Below are 16677 nucleotides of genomic sequence, written 5' to 3'. Positions count from 1 at the left end.
ACAGTACCATTCTTAGCTTTGTATATGGAAGGAGACAGTGGGACATGCAGGAATATAACTATTCCTAGAAATAACATGTTTTCTGTATTATCAATTTATTAATAAGTACTACAAATGAAAGAGCATTAGAAAAGAACATCTAGTCTCCCAGTTATATAGATCCTTCTTTTCAGGACATTCAAAAGTGTCCAGGAACATGAAAATACCAAGCCTGCAGTCCCCAAATTCCTGGAATTAAGGGAAGAGTTACAGTTGCAAAGTGCTGGGGCTGTAAAGTAAATCCCAACTAGCTCAGTAACACCTATTCTGCAGTACCTGCAATGCTCAACATCTTCGACCCAAAAAAGACACGGTATAAAATATTACCATTCCATAAAAAAAAATCATTATTTGATCCCTTAAGTAGCCCCTGAAGTAGAAGGCTGTGGTGAAAATTTATCAGGCATTTTCCTCCAAATGGAATGTACGCTCCAATACCCAAAGAGGTCTATAGGACATGAAATTTTAACAGAATTGTTAATGTCTTTCTAGGTTTTATAATACCACAAAGAGATACTCATCATGTGCTTCCACGACAGCAGATAAATGCTAATGCCTGTAGTACACAACACTTTCAGAGTGGTTTTGAACAAAAGTCATCTTCTATTCTTGTTGGGCAAATTAATGGGATCAATAAATTTTGTAGTATCTCCACATAAGACACTTTACCTTCACAAACTTTATCAGTAAATTCACAATGTACAGAAGGGAGCACAAACAACTTGTGTGGATTCCCTGAAAGGCTGGTCTGCTCTGAGAAACATGAAAAGTCAAAGGCCTGGGGATTTTCAGATGTGAACCCATGCCTTGATGTGGGAAAGATCCTAAAGGTCAGATGTGAGGCTCTCCCTTATCAACAAGGTCATATGTTAAGTGAAACTGAAACCAGGAGGAGTGTACTCCCTGGAACCACAAGCACCACTCTGATTACAGTAAATATATTTTCAAAGGGAAAGAAGTTTAAAAAGTGATGTTTAAAAGTGTATTTATCAGCATAAAGAAATATGTCCACTAAAGAAGTTGTTCTCAGGTAATATCCGTAAGTATTTCCAATGGCATGAAATTTAAAGCTACTTCCAAAAAACAAATCTAGTGGTAACTTTTGATCTATAGTTCCCTCTGATTGGAAACAGTCATGATTTCACTAGAGAGTAAAAAAAAAAGAAGTCTTTTCTGCCTCTTTGAAACTGGAAAACTCTGTATTTACTTTTGTTACAGTAAGAAATTTTTGCTAATTTTATCTTGAGACATTTTGCTTTGGTTAGAAAGAAATGATGATTCAAAGCCTGCTAATCTTTTAGGAGAGATACATGAGAAAAATGCCATTATCTCTCTTTGCAAGGGGAACGTGCAGGCACTAAAATACATCCTTGTATTTGAGCTAAACAAACCTTCAGCAGACAGACACGGACTTAGACAAGCTTGAGAACAGAAAAGGAAATTCCACTAGAATGACTTCAGACCTGTCAGGTTTTTGGTTTTGTTTTCATTTTAGGAGGAGAGTTTGAGCATGTACAATCTCCCTTCAACCTACTCCTACCTGGGTTATCTGACAAGCTCGAGTTCCTTAATCCACAACCCAGCTAAACCCACTGCTTCAAATTCCTCCCTGTCAGCTGGAGTGAGTTCTGATGTGCCTCCTGGAAGCACACACTGTCCACATGAGGTACTCACACAAATTCCCTCCTTTTGGGTGACAGGCTGCAGTTCCAGCAGCTGAGCCCATTCCCTTATGGGGCAGAACCCTGGAGCAATATTATAAATACACCTTGAGTTGAGTTTGTGCAAGGTGTGGCCCTGTGGCACTTGAGGGCTCCTGGCAGGAGGTCTGTGCAGGGATGGTGCCTCACCACCAATGTCAACACTGTGGGATCTGTAGGAAGGAATCTTCCACTAACCAAGACCATTCCAGCTGCAGTTTGGCCAGTGCTCGATATCACTTCCCTAGTAGGTGGATCTACATTGACCTGATTGATTTAAATTCAGCAGAGGAAAGCTGAGCTGATTTACAGTGCTCTTCCCACATCTAACACTGAACACTCATTAAAATAAATCAAATTCCCCAAACTTTCGTTGGAACAAAGTCACCGTTCCCATTTCCCCACGTTCAGGGACACTGGTAAGATATGGGGTGGCAGAAAGCAAAGCCCATCCACAGCACACAACACTGTGGAGCAGCTTCTGGGTAGGGAGTGAGGTGCTTTGTTTTCCTTCTGAAGCCAAACCCTTCCAAGAGACTCCAGCAGGTGCAGTGTAGGAGATAAAGGAATGAAGTGGTTGCTAACTGGTTCCCACATTGGTGCAGGGAGCTCCTCACTCCCTCTTCACAGACACAGGAACGAAGGACACTCTCCTGCTATTTTGTGATTTTATCACACAGCTAAACATAATGAATGCAACATCTTCCTTTGTAAAAAAGGCAAGGTTAGACAAATGGTCAGGGAAACGAGCACATATTCTCCCTAAGGCTGGGTTTCAGCATTATTATGCAAAACAGAAACTGTCCTATGCTTTGGATATACCTGAGGGAATCAGTCCCAGAATGTGAAAACCAAAGGATTTCTCAAGGTGAGCACAAGTGTTTGCTCTGCAGGAACTTCAAGTTCTGCCCTACGGTTTGAAGGTCAGATTGTGCTTCTCCAATTCCAGCCAAAACTCATCCAGGGATACTGTGTTCATTTCTTGAAAATCAACACAATTTTCCAAGGAACTAAACCCTTTCACCATTAACTCACAAAAACATTTACATCTTGCAAGAAACACCTATCAACAGAAGTTAACTTACTGATTTATTTTGTAAACACTGTGTTTTAATGAACATGGCAGCCTGATATTGGAAATTAATGATTTTTCTCTTGCTGAATGTTGAGCTTTATATAGATCAGTGTTATGAGGCTTCCATCACAGCAAAAGGCCCTTTTTATTAATGGCTACTTTATCATTTAAAACATGTATGTTGTTACTTAAAATGGTAAATTGCTTTGCACTGTCCTTGAAGTGCATTGCATAAATATTGTATTAAAGCCTTAGCTTACACTTCATAAATAATTTAATTTTAAAATACTCTTCCATGAGACCACCAGCTGGCAAGATGTTCAATTTTCTGGTAAAAACATGTATCTATTGCACGTCTTAATTTAACTTGTTGAAGATTTGCTAAAAGCCACATGTGATAGATGTTGTAAGAACTGTATTCAAACCCAAACCTCAGGAAGCTAAAAAGCCTCATTCCCCTCATAAGTTTTATATCTCTGCATAAGCAGTTTCAGCGGCAGTGGAAAAGCTGAAATCTATTCAAGGAAGCTTTCAAGCATAATTTTCAGATAACCTGAAAATGACTTATAGCTTATTATGTGATGATCAGAAAACTTTATAGATTCCATTAAATTTCTTTTCACTACAGTCCTTCCTCCACCATTTCCATTTCATGTTGCTGCATTTAAACTGCTGTAGAAACTTGTTCAAAGTGCCAGACATTAAAAAAAAAAATCAAAGGAAATTTCAGATAATTAACTTTGATGAATGAGCATATTTTAATTCATGTCTGGTAATATTCTTGTTAATGACATGTCTGCTTAGGACATCCATTAAAAGTCCATTAACTTAACAGGGAAAGTCTAATAAAGTTATCCTGGAAATTTTCTGGTGTATTAACGTTATGGACTTTAAATGAATATCTGCTGTAGGAATTGCTATTAGCAAGGCTACCATTCTAATTAAACTTGGGCTCTGAGAGTGAAAAAAAATGTATAAAGATAACAACAAGCAGAAGTAGCACTTTTTTTGAAAATTGCTACGAGGGAGATTGGTTACAGGTCACAAATCACACTATCAGTAACAGCTATAAATTATGATATTATGGCTTTTTTTTTGTAGCTTGCCATCCAGTATACGCAAACGGAGTGTTTCCTTCATGGAATAGACTGCTGGGGCTCCTATTTACTTCTAGATTGTTGAGACTGAACTGTACAAAAAAGGCTTTTTAGGCCTTTGCAAAGGGTAGAAGATAAAATATTTAAACACAGTTCCTCATGACAATGCAAAGTAAAAAACATACTTAGGAAACCTGTTCCCTATGGGCATCCAGCCTTCTCAGCAGCCCATCTGAAGTACATCAAGCCCAGATACATTTCTGCTGACATTCACAATTATACAGCAAAACATCTTTTGATATCTATATATCTATTATTCATACAATTCCAGAATGGTTTGGGTTGGAAGGGACCTTAAAGATCATCTCATGCCAACAACCTGCCATGGGCAGGGACGCCTTCCACCAGACCAGGTTGTTCCAAGCCCCATCCATATATATATGTTTATATCTGATCTATTTATATATATATAGCTTTTTATTAGTATGAATATACATAGGTATGAAACAACACCCTGATATACCTATTTTTTCATACTTATCCTTCACCAAACATTCCAAACCAATCATTTTCCAGAAGCTGTCATCCCAACCCTTGTCTGACGTGTACGTCCACTTGCACACGACTGTACAGAGGGACCTGGAAAAGAGACAATATGGGCACAGAATCAGGCAGGTGAACACATTTGGCTTTAAACCTGTGACTAGAAAAAAGTTTCTCCAAAAGGATCTCTTCTTCACCAGTCCAAAAACTCCGAGCATAATGCTAACATTAAAAAAACTGGTTACTGTTTGGAGTGCACGTCTTAAGGACCTTAAAAGGACCTTGTGTTTAAGATTCTTCTCTGCTGAAACAACCCCTGGTCTGGCCACTTCATTGCATAAATCAGTCAAATAACAGGCCATGCATTTGCCTAGAGGACAGCAGAGCATGAACACAGCAGCTCTTTAGCAGGCAGCTCAGATTGCTGCTATTCCAGGCTAAATAACTGCTTTGCACACTGTACGTCCTTAGAAAAACTTTGTATTTCTTATTTTCAAACCAAATTACAAATTACAGGAGATCATGTATGCACTGGTAACCAGGTTACATGTTCAAGTCTGATTCTTGATAAGCTGAGGCTGCACTGCAGGAGCAGGATATACACAAAATACAAGAACACTTGCAGAAAAGTCTGTCATAAAACACAGAACGGTCTTCTCCCAAAATTATTGATATTCCCATTCTCTCACTCCTCCCCAAAATAAGAAACACGTTCCTGAAGATTTAGTATTACTAAGACTCTTTTCTGTCTGAACACTAAGAGTCATCTCAGAAGATCAGTGTTAAACTGCACTTGAGAAGTCAATAAACTAAGATGTATTAAAAATGCTAAATAACACTGAAAATTGCAGCTACATGTAGGCTTGGGAATACCACTGTGCCGTCAAGTGCAAGACATCTCAGATGCATCTCAGGGAAACAGAACTTCATAACTGTTCTCAAAGAGAAACCCTGTTCAGAGCTGGATTGCCTTTGATGTTTTACAAGGCAGCTTATTTGTGACTCATTTTTAGCCAAGGTGAGCTCTCACAGACATATTCTCTTTACCAGGATGTTACAATTTGAACATGTATCTTCAAAGCAAAGTCAATTTTACTGAAGCATTTGAGTTTTTCTGGCAGTTTTGCATAAGTAAAAATCCAAATAAAATTCCTCTCTACAAAAAAAATTTTTTGAGTAAAAGGAAACCTTTCCTTTCATCCAAGTGAACTACCTAAGGATTGAAGTATGAACCACAGAATGGTTTGGTTTGGAAGGGGCCTTAAAGCTCATCTTGTTCCAACCCCCTGCCATGGGCTGGGACACCTTCCATCAGTCCAGGCTGCTCAGAGCCCCATCCAACCTGGCTTTGAACAGAAAAACAGAAGCTATTTTTATTTACTATATACAAATCAAAGCTAAGGCTTCTGGACACTGGTACTATACACACAGTAAAGCCAAATAAGAACAGGAAGAGCCTTCCACACAGATGGAAAATTATCTGGGACTCACATTCCATGTTTTGGGGGTTTACAACAAGAATCAACACCCTTTAATGTGACACTGAGAAGAATGAATGATTCCAGGGACTCCCTGAACTCCCATTTTCTCATCTAGGACAGAAATGTATATTTTAAATGCATCATGTTTCATTTCATCCTGTTCTCCTGGAGTGACCATGTTTTTGCAACCAGAGCACAGGTGATGTTCATTCACATCCCACTGGTTATAAAGGGATGTTTTTTGCTCTTGAGAATTAATTAACATCTTTTTGGGGAAAAAAAAAAAAAGATATAGAGTTAACTATTTATATCCCTACAGATACTGTAGAGATTATTTCAGGGCTACTCTCAAAACAGCTTTGATACCCCACCCCCTTTTTTTTATTAACAGTTTAAGAATAGATCAGGCAATCACAATGCAGTGATTCTGTGAAAATAGAAAAGCACATGACCTGTAACTACAGCAATGACAATGTTGATATAAGAAATTCCAATTTCCAAGGATTTAAAAGCCAGACACAGAAATCTAATTAGGACCTTTGACAAAAACTGGGTGAATAAATAAATTCTAGGCTGAAGAAAATACTGGGAAAAAATAAACATTTTCCCCAAATCAGTTCAAACCCCTCATAAAAAGGAAAAATAAAGACGGGGTATTTGACAAAAAAAGCACTTCATCACTTCAGGAAAAATTTAGACATAAAGAGTGAAACAATAATGAATCAAGTTTTCCCAAATATGGGAAATACCAAATCATAACAAATTATCATCAGAACTGAGTGTGTCTTTTTCTAATTAAATCGGAGCTCTGAACTAATGCCACACCCTGAAAAATGCTCCAAAGAGCATGTTTTAAACAGGGCCAGTTCTCCCAGAGAGCTCCCCCTGTGGAACACCACACACATGGGCCACTGAAATGGCGTGGATGGGACAGACCAGCCCCTGCCAATCCACAGAATTCCAGCAGAACACAGCTCTCTCGCAGGACATGGCTGGACTGAACACATTGTGTAGATTTATAAGTGCAAAGTGCTTGCAGGAGAAGGACAAATAGATGATTTTTGGTTGAATTTTTAAACAAACTGGGAAGGACAACTCTTCCCAAATGAACTGACTGGCAGATCTGTAAGTGGAAGGTTCTGATAGGAAAACCAACCTCAAATCTGAGCTAAAACACCAACACATTATGTTGGTAGGTTTTTATTTCCATGGCCACAACAAGGAACTCAAAATGCTTGTTGGAAACACAGTCAAAGCGTTTGCACTTATCTGGGACTTAAGCTCCTTATTCCACTCTTGCTGCCACTCAAAAAGTAGGCTTTTAATGGAACAATATGGCTTTATAAAAATCCTTAATATCTAAGAGAAAGTGTTATACAGCAGAAAGGACTCTGGTCTCTAAGATAACAGCTCGAGATAAAGGAATTTCTTTGAGATGCCTGTAATAACGGATTAATGTCACCACAAGCTTCAGAAGCACCTGGATGCTAGTGTTGAACTCAAACACCTTCCCTGATGAGGTGCTGTAGTAATTACAGACAGATGCTCAATTTGCATATGCTGAGGAGCTCTGTGCACACACAGAGAGCACTTCATTCATGGTTTGTCACTGTTGAAGCCAATGGCATAGACAGATATATATTATATAGATTTATATTAACTTCATGGGAAATCACTCAGAAATTCTTCTCAGAGTATCTCCCTGAGAAAAGGATAGCACGACTCCTAATGTGGGAAAACTGTATCCAGAAGGACTATGGTAAAGACCAAATCACTACACCTACAAAGAAAGCCTCAACTATGAGAAAATTTTATATTTCACAGTAACTCCCAAATTTTATGAGATGAAGGGCAGACGTTAAACAGAAACAGAGGTGATATTCACTGCGGTATATCCCATTTTTCCTAACTATTTGGCAATATTGCCTCAATTATTTGGCCATAAACACCAGACTTGTGCTGGCTGAAGCTGGATGAACCAGATGGATAGAAGCAAATGTTCCTCTTATTTTACTGTCAGGATCAAATGGGTCCAAAGGTGCTGAGTTAATAGGCAATCCTTGAGGCAACAGTGTTCTCCCAGGTGCCTGATCCAGCACAGGGTTTGAGAAGCTGTGGTGTGGAACCCCTCAGTAGCACAAGTCATATTTAGCCAGGCTGAAACACCATGAATTTAAAGACTCTTTTCTTCAAGCATATTCCCAATACAATGAAATGAAAGCTTTCCTTTCTCTGTTCAGAACAAAAAGTTTTGCTTAGAATATTCCTACTGAAAAAAAAAACAACCGTTGTGCATGGAAAATTTATATTTAAACCAGATTTTCAACAGGACCATGATTATGCTTAGAGTTTCTTACAAATACCAGTCTACAAAGAACTATAGGATCCTACTTGCATCCAACAGCCTCAAGAAAAGAAAATCCCTGCCACATTCATCACAAATGTTCATTACAGCACCTTGCACAACCCTTCCTCTCACTGTCCAGCTCTGAGTTTATGCACATCTCTTGCTGAGGACTGACTGTGGATGTGCTGAAGTTCTGTATGACCAGAACCTCAGTAGTCTTAAAAACTCAGTTCAACCTGTAGGGATTGAACACACACTGGTAATTCCCCAAATGCTGTCTGTAAGCAACTAGGTACCCTCACTAACCTGCAAAAGGATCCAGGGCAACTGGACTTGTGGTCACTTCGGTGCTCAAGGTGAGCTGTGGCTCTTCCCACATTATCTGCCCTTTCTGAGTAGTATCTCTCACTCTCTTGTACTTCTTGGAGAGAAGGAAATTAGATACATTTATGAAAATGGGAAATACTGTGTGGTCTAAGTCATCTGCATAAAATGTATCTAAAAGGTAAAGGTCACAAAAAATTTCTCCACAGCTCTGAAGAGTCACTAGGGCTTTACACTTTGGTCCATTCTTTGCTGACACCATCTCCCACACTCCAAATGGGATAAAGTAAGTATGGACACAACTCCCAACTCTGCAGAGATTCAGTCCAGCCTGGAAGAATACCTGCTATGAAAATACAGTTGGGGGATACTCCTTAACTGCAGTTGTCTTCTGGAAGTCATCCTAATTTTGAATAGGGCAATAGGTAAATCCTACTAACTAAAAGTTATTAAAAGCAACTGTTTCTTCCTGAAAAGTGATCCCATAAGGCATTTCTACACGACCTTCCATTCCAGAGGGTTGGTTCAATACTAGTTAGCCTGGAAAATGCATCAGTTATCAGTTTTAAGGGCAGAGAATCCTGTCTGGGCCACCCTGAAGTGAATGCAAGCTTTGCTCTTGATTGCAAAGCAAAAGGATCTGCTTCATTCATCCCAACTGCTCAGAAATGAATTTAAACTCATGAACTTAATTCATTTTACAGGCATCATTAACAAGGTAACAGTCTAATCACAGGATGTGTTCCCTGGATCACTGTCCAGTGGTGATGAACTAAAACCAGCTGCACCTGCTGAGGGCTGGACCGAAACTAAATCCTACAGAAGTGAGAACAGGGTATAGTTAGAACCCAAAAGGAACAGTGTGGAGCAGGATAAAGTCACACTCTGTGGTGTGTTGGGCAGATTTATTTAAAGCTACAAAGAATCAAGAGCTAAGAAAGCTTTATGATGTTGTGAAGGCAAGAAGGAGACCTGAAACAATGGAGTGTGACAGTCACAACATCAAATGTGTTTTTCCTTTTGTTCTCAAAACTTTAAATTTAAAACAGATTTTGAATTCAAATTCTGCCTAAGTGAACGTCTCCACATATTGACATCTGGACCAAGCTGCCAATGTCCTCCCAAATTCTGCACCCCACAGTCTCCAGGCTTTTCACAAGAACGAGCAATTCCCCGCTCAAATGCAGTCACAGATCTGACTGTGGTTTGTGCAAAAATGTTCCAGACAAAAAAATTAATACCCAGCACACACAGTCCCAGCATCCAAGAACAGAACTGGGCACTGGTGCTGCAAGAGCCTGAAATACAGCAGAGGCTATCACAGAGCAATAGGAAACACGTAATTACTCTCTGCTCCTTTAGGGCTAACGCCATATCCATTAATGAATGAGCTTTGGAACAGAACCAACCTGTTGGACCCACTGGTATTTTTACCTGGCATGCCAATGCCTCTGCCTGCTTGGGGTATTTGGCTGCTTTGGGGAAAACAGGGAAGAAGAGGGCAGTTTGTCCTAAGGGAATAAGTCTGAGTAATAGGAATAAAAATGTGGCACCTGGTCATTCAGTCTTGATATGTATAAAATGTATGAGATGCTGCCCATGCTGAGGGTTTTTCAAAGGATTCAGAGAGGTGGGTTGAGCTCAGGGTGGTTTGAGAAGAGCTGCACCTGCTGTCACTCAGTTCCTACAGTTGCTCTCAGGCAGACTGGTTTGGACCCATGGGGCCAGGTGAGTCTGGGTGTGCTCTGGTTCACATTCACAGTCTGGGTTTTACTCATTGCACTCATTCAACAGTTCTTTAATTGCATGTGCACACACCAAAACATGTCAGGGGCTGTTCCACCCACCCAACTGTGCAAATCCCAGGTTCCCAATATTTACAACACACCACTCTTCATGATTATTGCCTTTGACCCAAAGCCTGTGAAACTCCAGCCTGCCCAAGCCCATTGTCTTAGCACAGCTCTCCAATATGACTCTTACCTGAAAAGGGTTTTCTTCTTCTAACAGAACATTAAACAGGCCAAACAAAGGAGACAGGTGGGGAAGCCTGTTTGGGACAAGTAGCAGACGCATTCCAGTTGCACTCACGGGCCTCAACTTTCAGTCTTTGCACGTCTGAGGACTTAAATATATTCAATAAAGGCAGCAAGGAAATTACGGTAATCAGACTTCTTCATCCTTCTTATGCTCTGGATAGCACTTATATTTATCACAAATAACTAAAAGTAGTCTGGCTGCCATTTAGATTTTTTTAAGGAAGTTAAATATCACAGCAAAAGAAAAGCTTTCTCCCCACTTTGAAATCTTCACTAAAACTGCAGAGAAAAAATAATAATACAAATACAAACGATGTAATGGAAGGTCAATATTTGTTAACACTAAGGTCAGTGGCAATTTTGTCATATTTCACAGGTGGAATAGGATTAAACTCCAGATCCCAACCTTTAAAAGTTAATGTTCAATAAATTATTTGGATTTTTCCCTTTTTCCTCATGATGGGGAAAATTCAATTTCAGAAAACAGCTCTTCAGTTTCAAAAAAAAAGGGATTTAATAGAAAAGATTTCTCTATTGTGTGTAAGTGACAGTGAATAGCTCATGACCTACAAGCTGGATACTTGAACCCAACGATGATACTGATATTTAACTATATAATACCTTTCCAAAACCTTTCAAGCCTTTTCTTTGTTGTTGTTGTTGTTGCAAAAATTATACTGAAGTACTACATTTAGTGTAAAGACTTTACAGGTTTTCTTTCAAATCTGTGTTTAAAATACTTGTTTGATGAGACACATTATTTCCTCCATTTTTTCCCACATACTCATGACTCAGTGAACTTGTAAGATCCTAACCCTCCTTCACAACCAACAAGACTAAACTCTGGGTTAAAAATCTGTGAACTTGTATTCAGCAGTTCTGTGGGCCTCACATCTGGCAAGTCAGAATTCTCACTGGACTGGTGGCACAGCTTTTATTTAAAAATATAAAGCAGGTCTCCCTTCCTCTGCCATAAATCTCCCTGCCAGAGCACAGTCCATGAAAGAGTAACAGTCCATGAAAGAGTAAGAGAGAGGCCCTGGGGGAACAGCAGCTATATCAGAGCCCTTGAGGGACTGGGATCCATCAAATCTCTGACCAACAGACATGGGCATTATACCAGGACTTCCAAACTTATTTATCAGACAAGGTTTTTAGGTCTTTTGTAGGGTGTAGAAGCAGGACTCTGGGCTCTCCTGAGCACATCCCTCCATGTGTGACAGTGGAAGTCCCACTCCCAGCCCTCAGCAACAACCAGCGAGCAGGAAAGAAAGTCTTTCAATTAGCAAATCGAAAAGTAAAGATTATTTTTGTAAAGGGGAAAAAGTATTAATCACTTTTTTCTAAACACTCTAGTATTTGGTGTTCATGCTATAACACTTGGAGGTTTTTGGCCGGCTCTTTAAATCACAGCATTTTCTAAGCAAGTCTGTTGCCTACTTGAAGGGACAAATTTTATTGTATGAAAAATACAATTCACATTTGCAATTTTCTACACCCACATCTATAATTAATCTCCTCTGAATACAGCCACTCCCTGACAAGATTCCATGTTATATTTAAACTCTGGATGCCACTTTGAAGGAAAAAAAAGAAGAACAATAGGATCATTTTCAAAGCCTACATAGCAGCACAAGGTTTCAAAGAGCAAAGTGCTTTAAACTCTGGCATCAACCTTCTGATCACCCCAACCAGAGTAAGGAGTGACCTCCAATTACCATCACAACAGGCACAGAAGTCTTTTGAGAAATACAGAGTGTAGATTTTTCTTATATTCCAGGAGAGGTAGGAGACTGATGTTTTATTAGATAAACCTCAAACTTAATGACAGACTGTTGGGACACTCAGACTCTAAGGAACAACAGAAAGAAAATCATAGAATCATTGAAGCAACCGGGTTGGAAAAGACCTCTGAGACCACCAAGTCCAACCCTTGATCCAAATGCTGTCTTGAATGAGGTACCTTAAAAGTGTAACTTTTGTACATCTTGCCAGAGATGTAAAAGTGTTCATTTGATATATTAAGTATTGTAAGAAAACTGGAATGTTTTAGTTTTTCATAAATACACATACACATGTATTTATACCCATACAGAGGTTTACTTTGGAGTGGGAGAATGTGCCTGTCTGTGTTTGCTGTAATCTATTTAAACCTGCCCTTTAAAAACCACAAATAAATGCATCAAGCACTGCAAATATCAAAAAAGTCATACACAGAAGGTGAATCACACTAACTACAATGAGATGATGTTTCTTCTATTTGTATGAGAGTTCAATTCTTTTTAAAAGTTTGTTTCTCTTTAGGAACACGCTATCAAAAGATTGAAATACTTGGACCCTTGAATTAAGTTTTCCTAGATGTCACCAAACGTGAAGGGATATGTTGCACCCATCTCAAGTGCAACATATCCAGTCAGATTAATCCCTTGTGTGCATCTAATAATTTCAGTGGATTCATACCAGGGATGCTCTTAGTTAAACATGTTGAGTTGGACCAGAAAGTACAAAATAAGAGTATTTTATCCACCCACATATGCCTCACCATGTCATGAGGCAAAGGGAAGCAAACAGTCAGCAGACTGCTTAGTTTTTTTATTAATTTCATTCTGTGTTATATTACAGACACCCAACCAAGATTCAAGTCCATTGTCTTCGGCATTGTTGAAAAAGTCATAATGAGACACAGTCCTAGACAAAAAAATGTATTGTCTAGACAAATCAGACATAGCATGTGGGATTGGAAATATTAATCCATTTCCTTAAAAGATGGCAAACAGAGGCAAAAAAAATTGAGGGATTTGGCCAAGGGTCAAAGAGTAAACATCATTCAGACCCCTGAACTGAATCCTGAACTGCAGAGACTCAGACTAGAGACAGACCCAGGCACGAAGACACCATTCAGAAAATGTGATGCCAAACAGGTTAAAAATCTTTCTATGGACAACTTCAGTCTAAATTTTTAAATAGGAGAGGAACAAGAAGTGTGCACATATGTAAAACTGAATCACAGTTTTAAGCAATCACTGCATTAAGTTTTAAAAGCATAATAAGTAGAGGAGAGGTTATAAAAAAAAATCATCCAAAACTGGCAAGGGATATGAAAAGTAAAACTAGAAGTAGAGCCCATGTATGACATCGCCGCAGTCCTGCAGCCTCGGGACCCACCTCCTGCCACTCTGCAACATCAGCAACCTTTCAGCTCCATTTCAGCACAAAAATATATATCTTTCAAGCTCAGTATTTCAAGCAAACCACTTTGCAATAGGAAGTCAAATATTTATTTCAATTAAGAGTCTGTATTTAAAAAACATATTTTCTCCTGTTACCTTCTTCAGGCAGTTAAAAATATGACACGATTAAAACTGAAAATATCAGCACACAGAGCCAGTGTACAGCTTCCTCTGGAAGGAAAAGCTTGAGCAAATTCACCACAGTCAAGGCTTCACCAAACACTCAATGAAGTTAGTGAAGAGATTAAGCAAAGGCTTAAGCAAAAGGAAGTTGGGTCATGGTTTCCTCACCGTGGTGTGGCTTTTGATAGCGTGAGATTATTCCCTTCAGCAGCATCAGTGTCTCCCAGCACACCCAGATGTGCATCACCCAACATGTCTGTCAGCAGCAGTGGGTGCCCCAGCCACATGTACCCTCCCATCTGTGTTATACCGAGATACATGTTACATACAGGCGTGGTTATTCCATGGGCAGGCTGTGGGAAGATGGCAGTTATTGGCTCCATGACCGTGTATCGTTCCAGCGGGTGAGCACTAAACATGGGACATGCACAACCAACATCCCTGGTCAGGGAGCACAAAGACTTAGGAAGTTCTGCGGACTCTTGCAGTGGTTTAGGAAGTGTGGCAGATGCTGAGGGCAATGCCTGGCCAGCGCCACGTGCACAGTGACACTCCAGACACAGAGCAATGAAGCAAATCTCCACATGATCAGTGCTACACTTCATGATGTGGTTTCTGCTGTCTTCATGTCACTGAGCGGAATCAGAGGGGTGTGAAAAACCACACCCTTACAACTCTCACAGTGATATTCTGAGAGAGAGAACTGTTAGTCCAGACATCTCCTCACAAGTCCACTATAAAGGCACATTTTACTAATTCATGAGTAAATAATGTACATATTCCCAACATCAACACTGCTGATAGTCTAGTTTAGCACAGTACGTGAACACATGTGTGAGTAAGAAGCTCTGAAGAACAGTCAGTGGGTTAATGGGAGTTGTTACCAGCTTAGTCAGGCTGTGCTGAACTGGAACCTCGGCTGTCGTGCACTTGTGGCCAGACAAAGCCTAAGTGAAACCAGAACAGAAGCAGGGAAATTGCCAAGAGTACTGCAATAAAAGAAAGTTTTAATAACTACATTTTGATGGAGGTTGATCCCATTTCACATGCTGAACTCCAGTGTTGAGCCCCTTTTCTTTACTCAGGGAAGCCACCTTCTAGTCTTACTCCAGTCTGGATGACAGGATACAGCTGCCACGTGCACCTGAATCGAGATGCACGTCAGAGACTCCTAAACAGGCAACAAGGTGTGTTGCTACCTCCTGTCACAAAAATCAGTTCAGTCAATGACAACTCTTAAAATCATAACTCATTCCTAAATACTAGATCTATTCAGTCAAAATTTACAGTCATTAGTATTTATTTCTGAAAATATGTTTTTCATATTTATTTCATATTTATTTCTGAAAATATGATTTTAAGGTAAGTCATTTAAATCACAGCAAAAGCAAGAAGGCTTGTTTCAGATACATCATCCATGTACTGCATGCCTGTAGTTTAATACTTTAAATTACAGTAGCAGTGTATCTATTTCTGGAGTATCTTTAATTAATTATAATAATAATGCTTTGCATTGCCCTTTGTAATTGTATTCATGCAAAAAAAGAGGGTAAATTTTTGAGCAAATCTCAAAAAGCAAAGATATCAACAGTATTATTTGGATAGCTGTGGGATTTCACAAACCAAACAAAGAAAACCCCCACAAAGTAGAACCACAAAGAGTTCTGAAAATGGTAACAAGTGAGTAAAAGCATACATAAATTTCCATAAAGTAAGAATGAAAAAACATTTCAGCTTATTTACATCAGTAGAGCAATACAGAAAATAAGGGAGGCTATAGAGTAGATAAATCAGCTGTCATTATTCCTCAGAATACAGCAATAAAGGCATTCAAACAAAACAAGCAATCATTCTGCAATTGAAAAAGGGTATTTCTGGGACAAAAGAAAAGAAAAACAAAAAGGAGGCTACATTACATGGATATCTAGACTGCTTTCAGTCAATAATAGAGAGAACTAATACACAGGAACATAAATGCTCATTAACTGAGCATGATTTGAAAGCGGTGTCCCCAGAAGGATGCTCACATGTTCTCAATTCTAGGATTCCTCTCTCCTTTTATTTCCTCTGAAACCATTACTGCTGCCACTGTAAAACAGGAGGGACTGGACAAAATAAACTTCACTTTGACTTGTTCTAACAACCAAACAAATCAACCTACGGGTTCTTGGAAGAGTGAAAGAAGGATGTTGCTTTTCTCCTTTCAGATGCTTTAGCCTGTTACACAAGGAAGGTGGACAACAGTGGGTTTTACATTCATTTAAATGTTAACAACAACTTCACCTGGGAATGCACATCCACAGCTCTCTCAGAGCCAGAGCTCACCCTCCCAGGCACTGCCCGAGCTTGCCTTACCCCAGCACCGAGAAGGGTGACGGTTGAACCAGCAGGGTGGAGTTCACCACTGCTCTAAACTCTAATGAACCCTTTCATGCAGCTCTAACAACACTAAAATATTTGTCTTTCCCTTTCTTGGGACTTCAATTATACTGTAATACTCGCAGAAAATACACTCACAAATGCTGCAAGCACAGAGGAGAATGGAATAAAAGTCAATTCAAAATCCCTGTGTTAGAGGCCTGAAAAAAAGAGAATGCTTTATTCCCTCTTTTATGGTTTATAGCTTTTTAATGAGGAAAAAAAGCACAAGAATTTCCATATTTGTGTGCTTTACCAAAC

General features: G+C 39.4%; 1 protein-coding gene across 9 annotated transcripts in view; it reads right to left on the bottom strand.

Moving 5' to 3' along the window:
* The window catches only part of FGGY (FGGY carbohydrate kinase domain containing), a 131486-nt gene that overhangs the window by 78093 nt on the left and 36716 nt on the right, over window positions 1-16677 (bottom strand). For 7 of the 9 annotated variants that reach the window (XM_039380579.1, XM_039380581.1, XM_039380585.1 and 4 more), the window contains one exon: window positions 4435-4550. In XM_039380579.1, the coding sequence (XP_039236513.1) occupies window positions 4435-4550 (116 nt within the window). Of the gene's footprint in view, window positions 1-4434; window positions 4551-8588; window positions 8704-10589; window positions 10660-16677 lie in introns of those variants that run through there. The other 2 variants (XM_039380586.1, XM_039380587.1) reach the window with 2 other exon arrangements.

The sequence above is a fragment of the Pipra filicauda genome, unplaced genomic scaffold, assembly GCF_003945595.2.
Source record: "Pipra filicauda isolate LSUMZ 115617 unplaced genomic scaffold, ASM394559v2 scaffold19_size4547281_pilon, whole genome shotgun sequence".
Lineage (NCBI taxonomy): Eukaryota > Metazoa > Chordata > Aves > Passeriformes > Pipridae > Pipra > Pipra filicauda.
This window is presented reverse-complemented; position numbering and strand designations above follow the sequence as displayed.